This window comes from Bufo gargarizans, chromosome 5, assembly GCF_014858855.1.
Source record: "Bufo gargarizans isolate SCDJY-AF-19 chromosome 5, ASM1485885v1, whole genome shotgun sequence".
In the NCBI taxonomy this organism is placed as follows: Eukaryota; Metazoa; Chordata; class Amphibia; order Anura; family Bufonidae; genus Bufo; species Bufo gargarizans.
In genome coordinates, this window is record NC_058084.1 from 399274723 (window position 1) to 399288886 (window position 14164).

Below are 14164 nucleotides of genomic sequence, written 5' to 3' on the forward strand. Positions count from 1 at the left end.
GGCAATCACCATTGCCTGCTTCTACTTAAAAGCCCCACTTTAATGATATATCACTGTAGAGTGAACTTTTTACATTTTCCATAAATTTCACCCAAAAGCCAAATATCCCTAACTTTTTGTGAGTAGTGTACGTAGCTCATGATTTGTGGCATCGACCACTGTCTTATTACTATACATTTAGTTGATAATTATGTGGCATCCTCCACTTTTTTATTACTATATACTGTATATATCCAATAATTTGCGATAACTTCCACTGGTTTATTACTGTATACGAGTAAAAATGAAATAAATGTGGGGGGCACTCACTATCATGCAGCAAATGGACAGATGGCGGGAATAAATATTTTTATGTCCGATTTTATTATGATCCTAAGATAAAAACATGTAAATATGCAATAAATAAAATAATATCACCTAGTTACATGGGTAAAAACATGTAAATATGCAATAGTTGGAATGATATCACCAAGTTGCAGGTACCATATAGATTATAAATCTAAAAAATATTAATTAAAACACTTGATAAACCATGGTTGCAACCAGATGGAACCTAGATTCGGATATGTACAAGCTATTCAATCCATATCCATGTGTGTCCCCGCAGAAATTGCTTTTTCTCATAAGGATAAACGATGATTTTTCCTTAGTACCTTATTTAAGAGTCCTATATAAAGCCCTAGAGGTCAAAAAGCTTCATATGCAACGTCCGTCAAGCAGACAGGTGATCTCATTCCAACTATTGCATATTTTCATGTTTTTACCCATGTAACTTGATATTATTTTAATTATTGCATATTTACATATTTTTATCTTGGGATCATAATAAAATCTGACATAAAAATATTTATTTCCGCCATCTGTCCATTTGCTGCAGGATAGTGAGTGCCCCCCACATTTTTACTAATTTCCACTGGGCATTGGGGACGCTGAGGGTCTCCTTTTCTCGATCACTTATTACTGTATATGTATCTAATGAGTTGGGCCATTTTCCATTGGTTTATTAATGTGCTGTATATGTAACCCACAATTTGTGCTGCTTTCCACTGGTTTATTACTGTGTATGGAGCTCATGATTAGGGTCCATTCACACGTCCACAACTGTTTGAGGTCCGCAAACCGGACATATGCGTTCTGCATTTTGCGGACCACACATGGCCGGCACTATAATAGAAATGCCTTTTCTTGTCCGTGGCTGCGGACAAGAATAGGACATGTTCTATTTTTTTCTATCTTTTGCAGACCCACTGAAAATGAATGGGTCCGCACACAATTTTGCGGATGTGTGAATGGACCCTTATGCAGGATCTTCCACTGGCCATAATTTGTGCGATTGTCCACTGATTTACTCACCAGACTTTCGGACTTTCAGGGCAATAACAGCTGCTAGTTCCCTCTGCACCTATGATACCAGACAGAATAGAAAACACACATTTTAATGTAAAATGGAGCTCCAAACTAAATCAAATAAGAATAATTTCTGACTTTATTCTGCATGCAAGAAATCTGAAAACAGCATTACTGAGGACTGTTAGAATAAGTATACTCAGTTATCACAGATCTGTAGCAGAAACATAAATAAATTGCCATGATAATTTCTATTAAATCCAAAAACATTTCCATCCAAATAACCAAACTGCATGTAGACATAAGACTAGGTTGCAGTTCTTGCAGCATATCAGTAGCATTAGCCTCTCCACTATAATTCAAACCTATTCACTAGGTTCACTGTGGAGTGTCTTACTAATCAGGTTCCAGTGGATCTTATGGAGGAAGCTGCGCCGACAGTTCTTTCCTGTGACAACTTTTTACAATATTGAGATGCACAGCAGAGTGACAGCAAAGGAAGCTTTTAATTGACTCTGCTGCAAACAGAATGACATTTTGCAATGCACATTTTTCTCAGGGATGTAGTTACCACAACATATCTCCCTTGTTTTGTCTTTATTGACTTTGCACCTGGACTGACTTCCATAAACTCTAAATGTAAACAAATTAAAAGTAAAAAAAAAAAATTCTACAGAACTTCACAAAGCAGGCGCTGCAACTGTTGGTTAAAAAAAAAAAACACATCATATATAGTGAATGTACTAACCAGTAAGTATAAATGACTTGTACTTGTTTGTATGCCTTGTGAGAAATTCTACTTAGGCCTGTTTCACACTTGTGTTGTTGTTTTCCAGTATTGAGCTCGGGCAGAGGATCTCAATACCAGAAAAAACATGCATTCTGAATGGAAAAAGATCAGTTCAGGATGCATCAGGATGTCCTCCGTTCCGTCAGCATTCTATTTTCTGACCGAACATGGTCTGAAATGGGAATACCCCTTTAAACTATACCCCTAATTAAACACAACTTTCCACAAATCAATAGTGCAAGCGAATATTATAAACTTTGTAATATATCTTCCACAGAAAGATGCTTCTTTCTCCACTTATCAGACTCTCCCCTGCCCACTGCACTGTGAAACAGAATTAGTACACATGAGATAGGAAAGCAGTTTCAGTTTCACTGAGGGATTAGGTTACAGCTGCTACTCTTATATATATATATATATATATATATATACACACACACACACACACACACACACACTGCACAGTACCACTTCTCTTCCCCTGTATACTGGGTGTAATTCTCAGTATCGGCCCTTATTCTGTATATATCGACACTGCAGAGTATCACTTTTCATCTCCTGTATGCTGGGTGTAATTCTCAGTATCTGCTCAAAGTTTATGGCTTATTAAAGAACACAATGTAACAAGCAGTTTTTCATCATTCTAATTGAGAACAATGTGGGTGCAATCATACATCTTGTACAGAAAATACAATAGTGCCCAACGGTGAATACAATTAAATTACAATATGTTCAAATATTACAAAAGACGGCAAGTTATAAAATAGAAAGTAATCCATTGTAACAGTCTCAAGGGAACTTCATTATCAACAATACATTAATCACTTGGGATATATTCTTTTTTCATTTTTTAACAATCCTGATTCTATGCAATGTCAGTAAAACAGTAAATTAATTAAATATTTCTCTTTTGTCTACTCTCAAGCTACAGTTAACCCATTATACATTTTATTAAAAAAATATGTAATAAAAAAAGAAACATGCTACCTGTAAAGTCTACTGCAACAGAAATAAAAGTCATATAGGAGCTTACAAGCAATTTACTTAAAGGTGTTAGCCGAGACTAAAAAATGCCCCCCATATGCCCGGGCCCTTCACACAGAATATACTTACCTGGCTCCCTGCGCCGCTCCTGGTCCCCGCACCACCGTTTCCTGCGCGCAGATGAAAACATTCAAGGTCGGGGGCGAGCCTCCCTAGCATCACGGGTGACACTAGAGAGGCTCGTCCTCGTCAGCCATTGGCTGCTCGCCCCCGCATTCGCACACAGGGAGAAGATGCAGAGGCGGTGAGGGGACCAGGAATGGAGCAGGGAGCGGCGAGCCAGGTAAGTATATTCAGTGTGAGGTTCCCGGGCATATGGGGGACATTTCTTAGTCTCGGATAATCCCTTTAAAGGGGGTCGGTCCATTGGGGACATGGATGGCATACAACTAGGATATGCCATCAATGTCAGATAGGTGTGGTTCCAACCTCCATTCTAACCATTCATTGGTTACCTATTTTCAGAAGTCCCATAGCAGTGAACAGACAGTGGCCATGCATGCACAGCTGCTCACTGTTCACTTTAGGGCCCTCATTGTGGAGACAGGTGTGCAGGTCCTGCTGTGTGATTAGGACAGGTTTTGTGTGTACTAATAGAACAGCAGCCATTTTATTTTTCCTAGTGATTGCTCCCTAGACCAAATGAGCCATTTAACTAATGAAAGGTATTTGGGAATACATTTATAATAAAGTAATATTTAAGTATTTTCATTTTCTTCATTCCTGGAGAACCCCTTTAAGGATTTTACAGCAGCAAATTCGCAACATAATACAGTACCAGACATTTTTACATGAAATGTTTCAGAAATCATTCACATGTAACAGATGAACAGTGAATTCTCTCTCTGAATTTTTACCATGGATTTCACCCATTTCAAAGTAAACGCAGAGATCTGTGGTGAAATTCATAACAAAAATCTGTATGTTATTTATGCAGTTTTTTCTGATTATTTGCACAAAATCCACCACAGATTTTATGGCCCTGGGTGCAGGTACCCTAAACTTAATTTATGTAGACATTGTTAGAAAGGAAGTTAGGATTTGTCACTGTTCGTTAATAAATAATGGCTTATTAATGATTAAAAACAACATTAGGGCTCTTTCACACTTGCGTTGTCCGGATCCGGCGTGTACTCCATTTGCCGGAATTACACGCCGGATCCGGAAAAACGCAAGTGAACTGAAAGCATTTGAAGACGGATCCGTCTTCAAAATGTGTTCAGTGTTACTATGGCAGCCAGGACGCTATTAAAGTCCTGGTTGCCATAGTAGTAGTGGGGAGTAGTATACTTACAGTCCGTGCGGCTCCCGGGGCGCTCCAGAATGACGTCAGAGCGCCCCATGCGCATGGATGACGTGCCATGCGATCACGTCATCCATGCGTGTGGGGGGCCCTGACGTCACTCTGGAGCGCCCCGGGAGCCGCACGGACGGTAAGTATGCTGCTCCCCCGCTCCCCGCTACACTTTACCATGGCTGCCAGGACTTTAGCGTCCCGGCAGCCATGGTAACCATTCAGAAAAAGCTAAACGTCGGATCCGGCAATGCGCCGAAATGACGTTTAGCTTAAGGCCGGATCCGGATTAATGCCTTTCAATGGGCATTAATTCCGGATCCGGCCTTGCGGCAAGTGTTCAGGATTTTTGGCCGGAGCAAAAAGCGCAGCATGCTGCGGTATTTTCTCTGGCCAAAAAACGTTCCGGTCCTGAACTGAAGACATCCTGATGCATCCTGAACGGATTTCTCTCCATTCAGAATGCATTCAGATAAAACTGATCAGGATTCTTCCGGCATAGAGCCCCGATGACGGAACTCTATGCCGGAAGAAAAGAACGCAGGTGTGAAAGAGCCCTTAGCTAATTGTTCAACACATTTTTTTTACCCTGCAAAAACCTTATTGGAAAAAGCCATAAAACACTTTTGCAAGTTGTAATTTAGTCACACTGAATTGCTGTCTGGCCTTCAATGCACACGTATGACCATGCAGATTTGCCGCACAGAAATCCACAGCAGCAAATCCACAGCATTTACGCCAAGTGTCAACCCACCTTTCAAGGAGTTTTCTGGGATTATGAAAAACACAAGCTTTCCTTGGACCTGTTAAAGCAAGATCATTTCTTTAATACTTACCTGTCCGCTGCGCCAGCTCCAGCCTGTGCAAATGCAGCAGCGACAGCAGTACGGGGGACAGGTAAGAAGTAACAATCTTTCTTCAGCAGGTCCAAGGAATAGAAACATAGAATGTGTCAGCAGATAAGAACCATTTGGCCCATCTAGTCTGCCCAATATACTGAATACTATGGATAGCCCCTGGCCCTATCTTATATGAAGCATGGCCTTATGCCTATCCCATGCATGCTTAAACTCCTCCACTGTATTTGCAGCTACCACTTCTGCAGGAAGGCTATTCCATGCATCCACTACTCTCTCAGTAAAGTAATACTTCCTGATATTACTTTTAAACCTTTGCCCCTCTAATTCAAAACGATGTCTCTTGCAGCAGTTTTTCTTCTTTTAAATATTCTCTCCTCTTTTACCTTGTTGATTCCCTTTATGTATTTAGCAGTTTCTATCATATCCCCTCTGTCTCTTCTTTCTTCCAAGCTATACATGTTAAGGTCCTTTAATCTTTCCTGGTAAGTTTTATCCTGCAATCCATGTACAAGTTTAGTAGCTCCTCTCTGAACTCTCTCCAAAGTATCAATATCCTTCTGGAGATATGGTCTCCAGTACTGCGCACAATACTCCAAATGAGGTCTCACTAGTGCTCTGTAGAGCGGCATGAGCACCTCCCTCTTTCTACTGGTAATGCCTCTCCCTATACACCCAAGCATTCTGCTAGCATTTCCTGCTGCTCTATGACATTGTCTGCCTACCTTTATGTTCTACTCTTGGGTTTTTACGCCCCAGATCAACATTACATTTTAGTTGCCAGATTTTTGACCATTCCTCTAGTTTTCTTAAATCCTTTTCCATTTGGTGTATCCCTCCAGGAATATCAACCCAAATCTTTGTGTCATCATGAAAAAGGAAACACCTTACCATCGAGGCCTTCTGCAATTTCGCTGATAAAGATATTAAACAATATGGGTCCCAGAACAGATCCCTGAGGTACCCACTGGTAACAAGACCATGGTCTGAATATACTCCATTGAATGCTTGCATAATGCCTGGAGAACCCGTTTAATGTTATCTGACTGTCGTAGAAATAAAACCAGGCTAAGGTTCGACAGCCTATATGTCTTATATTCGTGTCAGTTAAAATCACACAGAAGAGAAAAAAATTAAGTACAGTTCAATCATTAAGAAACCCCAGTGTAAGGGCTCATTTATACAAATGTATTTTTTTCTGTGTGTTATCCATATTTTAGCGGATACCACACTGACCCTTTTTTTTTTTTTTTTTATAGGACCACGCACACATTTGTATTTTCAGCAGATCTAAGTGGCCATTCTTCAAATTATAGAGCAGGTTCTATTCTTGTCCATACTTGAGGATGAGAATCGCCCTTTCAATTGACAGGAGTGAGAAAAATATGGAAAGCATATGGAAGCTATCCATATTCTGCGGATCCATTTTTTGCAGACCAAAATACAGACATGCCCGTGTGCATAAGCCCTAAATATGTTCCATGATGTTAACTTGTAACGTTGATTATGCATAGCTTCACAGTAAGTGGTCCAGTGATATAAACTTTTGTAATCTGTTCAGATTCATTTATTTTCTTCCTGACTCCTGAAATTTAAACAGACTTGACAGCTTTGATTTTCTACAAGGAGGAGAGATTATTAGTGCCCATCTACCAGAAAAGGCTTATGAAAACTGTCACTTCATTGTATCCAAAAAAGTCTATCCAACATTATTTTATAAGTATGCAACAAAAATAAAACCTGTGGGGGCAGTGCAGTGAACCAGGACAGTCCACACAGCCTTCAGTATATCCAGAAAAAATTATCATACTGTACACCTTATATCATCTTCAGTGAGGTGACTTGGAGGGGTTGGATGAAATTTCAGAAGGGACAAACTGTTGAGTAATGGCATATGAAATTGTAACATGGGTCACTCCTCACTGCAGCCCATACACTGAACCCCACCCCCAGCTGTCAATAAGTCCCTTTGTCTTTAAATTTGGCAGTGGCATTTTTTTTTACTGCGGATTTCATGCAGAAATGCTGCAGATTATCTGAGGCAGAACAGCTGCAGCATTTCAGTGATGTGTGGAATACCCTTAGGCCTTGTTTACGTTTCTGTGTCCAGGAAAAAACGAAATCAGTGTTTGGTTTATGTGTCCATTTTTTCTGCTCTCAGTTTCAGTGTAAAACAGACCAAATAGATGCCATCCGTGTTGTGTTGTTTTTCACGGACCCATAGACTTCAATGGGGCGTGTTTGGTCCACATCATGGACCAAAGTGTTGCAAGCCAGTAAAAAAAATTCTGTGTGAACATATTAAGGTGCCATTCACATCTCCGTATGTTTGCTCAGGTATCTGATCTGTATTTTTTGTGGGTTAGATGTCAACGGGGCCGCAGAAAATGCGAACGGCACACGGTGTGCTGTTCACATCCATATCTCTGTTCTGCAGAGCCACAAAAAAGATTTAAAAAAAAATGAATGCCCTATTCTTGTCCATATTGCCGACAAGAACGGACATTGTTACAATGTCTTCAAAATAACAGATGCAACATGAATATCATCCATATTCTTTACAGACAGCTAAATACAGTACATACAGTTGTGTGAATGTCCATATGAATAGGTACATGTCCTGTATGCAGTAAATGCAGACAGCTGCACATCAGTGAAAAGCAGAAATGTGAATGAGGCCTAAGAGTGTGCTCATATGGCAGAAATCCATGTGGAATCCACCTGCTTTTATTTTCAATTATGGGAAACCTGCGGCATGCGACTTCTTGGTGTGCTTTTCCTTTTCGGAAGATGTGAAATATCCCCATTGTATGTAGCTAGAAGTCTGGTGGCAGATCTGTGGCATGCAAACTGCAAAACCGCAGTGAAAATCTAAGGATCAGCGTCTGATTTTTGCCACAAATTCCATGGCAAATACAGGTTGGATTTTCTGATGGGTATTTATGCCATCTGAACATATCCTGAATTGATATGCTACGAATTTATAATCTGTACTGCAGGTTAATTTACTCTGCAGATTTTGTACGCACTCGCAGCATTTTAATTTTTTTTCCTTTGACTCATTTGACTTGTACAGTAAAAGGCTGCAGATTTGCTGCACACAGCCTGTATGGTTATTCGTTAAAATTAATTTCTATTGAACAACATCTTGAAGACCATAAGGAGCTCATGCGGAAAGTAAAATGGAAAATTGTTCAACTTTATACAGTAATTAACTTTCCACTTTCTAGTTTACCCATTTAATGAAAGATTCCCCAATCAATAATACAATGTAATTTCCAACATGTCTATGTAGTACCGAAAGGTTTCAACAATGATTGTTAAGAGTAGTCTGTGTTCCATTCTCTCAGAAGTGTTGGTTATTTTGTTCACTGAACACTAGAGGGTAGCAATACATTAGGAAATTACATTGCCCTTTTTTTTCTAAATTCCATGCCGCTTTGCAGCATTACATAATGAAATCTGCTATAATCCAGATGTGATTCTTTGAGATAGAAAGGAAAAAAAAAAGAAAGGGGCTCCTCAAGAGAATGAATAAAAAGAAGACATTTCTCTTAAATTGCAGTGGAATCAAAATATTGAAATCCTGAGAAAGTATATTAGGAAATAAACAGTATATAATATAAAAGAATCATATTTCTAAATACAGCCCCCCTATGGTCTGTCTGCTGAAACCCCATGTAATAATACATGCCTGTGCTAATTCATGCATACTGACACTTTTTTTTTTTTTTTTGCATGGGCTCTCTATTTTAACGGAGACCGGACACCCAAGCAGAGGACCTACCAAGAAACAGCTGAATTTTGCACTCAGTGTTTTGTTCTCACACCTCTTAATAATAGTGGTGCATATGTGCATACCCATGCACCAAGACAGGAATCTGCGCTACCAAGGGCGCTGGTATAGATTTCCGGTATAATCTACACCAGTTTCTTGAAATTAAGAAATCTGCCATTCAGCTCTGGTTTCCTTGGCACTGAATATTTCACACCTGGACTTGAAGATCCTCTAGAAGGCGTTTTCTAGAGGATCTTCAAGTCCAGGTGTGAAATATTCAGTGCCAAGGAGACCAGAGCTGAATGGCAGATTTCTTAATTTCAAGAAACTGGTGTAGATTATACCGGAAATCTATACCAGCGCCCTTGGTAGCGCAGATTCCTGTCTTGGTGCATGGGTATGCACATATGCACCACTATTATTAAGAGGTGCGAGAACAAAACCTAAGTTTATGATGAGACTGAAAAAAATTTCAACTAATACTCGAAAGCAGCTTTTAAGTAGTGGCTAATTAGAGAGGACCTGTCAGTCTGTAACTACTTAAGTTCCCCATGTAATAAAATTTCTGGGGCATCTTTTATTATAACCATTTCTCTATTATTACCGTAGGAAGATTATGAATGGGCAAAGTTCTTTAATAAGTTTGTCTGTGTGTTGTCTGCTGGGTGTTCCTGCACTGTTGCACTGGCAGCACTGATTGTATAGCATCAGACTATACAGGGACACGCCTCCAATTGGTAACACCCTAATGGGTCTTTATTGCAAACTGCTGCCAATTGATTCAGCTTCCAGTAGGAATAGCAAACGAGAGGCACAACACACAGTCATAAGAACAGATGCTCCAGAATTGTTACTACATTGAGAATGCAACATGTCAGAAGAGGTGACAGGTCCACTTTAAGACAACTTGAAAAATGCTTTTATCAATAGGTTGTTCTACTGAAAACTTATTGACACTACAGGCACTGTTTATGCAGCTACGGTGCACCTGTGTTCCCATGATAAAACTTCTTAGGGCTCATGCACATTAACGTAATTTCTTTCTGTGTCCATTCTGGTTTTTTTTTTGCAGACCGTATGTGGAACTATTCATTTTAATGGGTTGGCAAAAAAACCTGAAGTTACTCCTTGTGCATTCCCGTTTCCGTATGTCAGTATTTCCGTTCCACAAAAAAATAGAACAAGTCCTAATATTGTCCGCATCACAGACAAGGATAGGACTGTTCTATTAGGGGCCAGCTGTTCCGTTCCTCAAAATACAGAATGCACACGTATGTCATTCATATGTTTTTGCAGATCTGTTTTTTGCAGACCATAAAATACATACGGTCGTGTGCATGAGCCCTTATTCTGTACCGTCTTGATCCAAATCCTCATTTACATCAATGTTGGCATCAATATTCTAGATTCTACTGGGGACATACGGTAAATAAATAGGTGTATAATGTATAATAATTTCTGACTTACATATTATACCTATTATAACACTATACTACCTTGCCAGATAACAAGTAATACAGTCATGAGGGCACAGGAGTACAGATTATGTAGGAGTCATTGAATGCCAAGCACTAAAATGGATATTTAAAGGACTTCTGTGTAGCACTTGTGGAAGTTTTCCAATGTAAATCCCTCCTTTTTGTATCTTCAAAAAACATGTGATTACCTGCAGAAACAGTGATTTTCTGCAGACGGCAACGCTTAATAGGAAGCCATTAGCTGCTTAATTATTATTGGATAATGGAGGTCCACAGGCGTGCTGGTAATCAGAAAGTCTATGGCCCTGATTTATCATACCTTTACTCCAGAATTCTGGCATCAAAAAGTCGCAAAATAGGAATTTTGCGACTTTTTACACTCACTTGTGCTAAATTTTGCGACTTTTTGCATGTGTACGCCACTCACTCCAGTTTTGTAATATGGGTGGAAAAGTGGGTGTGGTGAGCTATGTTAATGAGTTTCACTCCAGATTTATCATTGAGACTTTTTTTAAATGTCACAAATAAGTCGCAATCTCACTCCAGGAGCAGGGTGGAGTAGGAAATTGGAGTAGCTTCTCTAGACAGAAGTGCTAGGTTTAAGGACAAGCCAAATTTATCAAACAATGTGTGACAATTGATAAATGTGGCAAAAAGTACTCCAACACAGACTCAAGCAAAACTGACTTCAAATATTCTCCTAATGATAAATTCCTGTGCTTATACTTTCAATGACAGTAACAGAATAACATTAACAGTATCTCATTTAGCCACTAATAAAAAGAGTCAACCTGAAGCTTTGCTTACACCAGCAGAAGGTGCAGTTTTCCTCTGCAACTAAAGAAGCTTGTTAGATATAATGCCCACCTTTCTAGATATCTAAAGGACAAATTAATAAAATTCACTGATGCATATTCACTGACAACAGTAGACCAAGACAAAATTAAAACAGACTAGAGAATGCTGACTTTAATTACAGGGTTCAAATCCCTGAATGATTAAACAATAATTGGTATTTTATGGAACCTATACACGTTTAACAGGAGCATGATGGAAGATGAACAGGGTTTTAAGTTTGGTGGAAACATCAACAATGTTCCATTTGCTAATGATACAACCCTCATACCCAAAAACGGTAAGCCTTATTAAATTAGCATCGTGAATACATGAGACTTTATTCACTTTACACAATGCTATAAAATCAAAGCCTAGTTTAATTTCATGTTACATGCTTTGAGCATTCTAAAGATTTCAGACAAAGGGCTCTAAAATGACCTGCTTCCATTCATACAGCCACAGTGCTAAAACAATATAATTCTGGCTGCCTGTAGCCACCACTAGGGGGAGCTCAGTGTACTCCATAAATGTTATTATTGAGTTCAATGTATAATAGTATGTATTGAACTCTATGCAAGGGGTATGGAGCTCTGAATTTAAAAGTGGAACTCCAAACCCTATAGGATATATTCTGAATAGGGATGAGTGAACCTGACGTTTTCAGGTTCGGCGTTCGGGTTCTGGTGGAATTCCGTTATTCCATTATCTGGAATATAACAGAATTCTAAGACTGAATGCAAAACGGAAGCCTGTAAGAGCCATTCTGTTTTGCATTCCATAATAGAAGTCTAAGGGCAGCATAATGGATCCGCCCGGTTTGCGTTATGCAGGATGGAAAACAAAGTCCTGTCCTGGACTGCCAGAGGATGTGCCTAATTTATGACAAGGTGCATGCTTTGTCATAAATTAAGTGCATCTTCTGACAGTCTGTGTGTCTAAAGTGAAATCTACGCCAGCTTGGAACCAGACAACTGACGTAAAAGATGACAAATATGCTGGGCCCAGTCCCCTTCTTGGAAAAGTGGTGAGGGCAAGGTAGGAACGCTACATGCACCAAAATGTAGACGCAATGGGGTTTAAAAAGACACAAACATGAGGTTTGCACCTTTTTATGGGGTAAATTTGTGTGGGGGAATTATAAATTCCCCCTTGACTTTTTAGGGTATTTTAGGCTGGAGACTAGATGTTGCCTATAATGGTTAAAAAAAATATATGCACAAGTTTATAGGAAACAAAAATCCAAATGTTCTTAAAGGGCATACAAAGTAGGACCGACTACACAGGTATTACAGATTCATGAGTGCAAAAGTTAATGGAGCTGTTCAGGCGTATCCCCGTTGGACAAGGCAGGGTATGTTCTCTGGTTTAATATGATCAGTTGTGTCAGCTAGCTGCTCATATGTGACCAATTATTGTAAGCGGATGGATTCACTGGGCTGGCTGTGTCCTGACAAGTGTTCCGTTTACCCATCACAGATAGGAGTGAAGTCTTACAAGGCATAACAAATGTCTCTGGATTTTGCATCGCTGGGATATTATTTTAATGATGTCTGTAAATGAGCGCTCTAATGAGCCACAGCCACTGCTGTCTCCTCAGGCCACGCTCTGGCTTTACAAACTTCACAAATGACACATGAATGCTCATTTCACTAGCAAATACAATCCTGGCTTTGTCAATAACAATGGAAATTCTGTCAGCAAACTGGGAAAGGAGCTGAAACAAATTAAGGTGTGACTATTCAAATCTGGCAGAGGCAACCCGAAACAAGTTTTGCAGTAAATATAGGCGGGAAGAAATGTAAATATATGGACTTTGACCTAGAAGAACAGATTATGCTTTTAAAGAAATACCATAAAGTCTTAAGAGTAGGATCTAGCACATTAAACATTCAACTGCTGTTCTACAGAACATAATTCTGTCATGTATTTCAAGGGATATTCCAGTTCTTTCCAGATATCTCAGATTTCATGTGTATGGAATGGGGAGGAAGTCCAGCAGTCAGCCAACTGAACATTTGGCCAACACACCTCCTCTAGAAGTGGCTCATCTCTGAACATAACAAAAGGATTGTGCATGCTAAAATTTCTGAAATTTAACATTTACAGTCCTTCTTCCTGACATTATCTTTTAGAGGGTTTAGACACATTTACGCTCATTTGTTTGGAGGCCTTAACAAGCTGGAGGGAAACTAACACCTTGCATCACGTTCACATTACCAATAGTTATTTCCATCTTTTTTCTTGGCACATAACTGACTGACTATAATGGGGGTCTAATCTTTTTCCATCCAGGTATCCACTTTTTGATCGTTCCTTTTAGCGGAATCTGTGACAAACTCCAAACGAAGCCTGAAACACAGACATGAGCATGCTCTAAATGGATTCCCTTGTTTCTACACCGAACAAAAATATAAACTCAACACTTTCGGTTTTGCTCCCATTTTGCATGAGCTGAACTCAAAGATCTGAAACACTTCCTACATACACAAAAGGCCCATTACTCTCAAATATTTCTCACAAATCTGTCTAAATCTGTGTTAGTGAGAACTTCTCCTTTGCCGAGATAATCCATCCCACCTCACAGGTGTGGCATATCAAGGTGCTGATTAGACAGCATGAATATTCCACAGGTGTGCCTTAGACTGCTCACAATAAAAGGCCACTTTTAAAGCATAATTCTACAGATGTCGCAACATTTAAGGGAGCGTGCAATTGGCAAGCTGACTGCAGGAATGTCTA

At 39.5% G+C, this 14164-nt stretch overlaps 1 protein-coding gene across 1 annotated transcript in view; it reads right to left on the reverse strand.

Annotated features, from left to right (window-relative positions):
* Positions 1–14164, reverse strand: part of RAPGEF5 (Rap guanine nucleotide exchange factor 5) — a 344961-nt gene that overhangs the window by 176717 nt on the left and 154080 nt on the right. The window contains exon 7 of the mRNA XM_044292732.1: positions 1354–1402. Coding sequence (XP_044148667.1) covers positions 1354–1402 — 49 coding nt within the window. The remainder of the gene's footprint in view (positions 1–1353; positions 1403–14164) is intronic.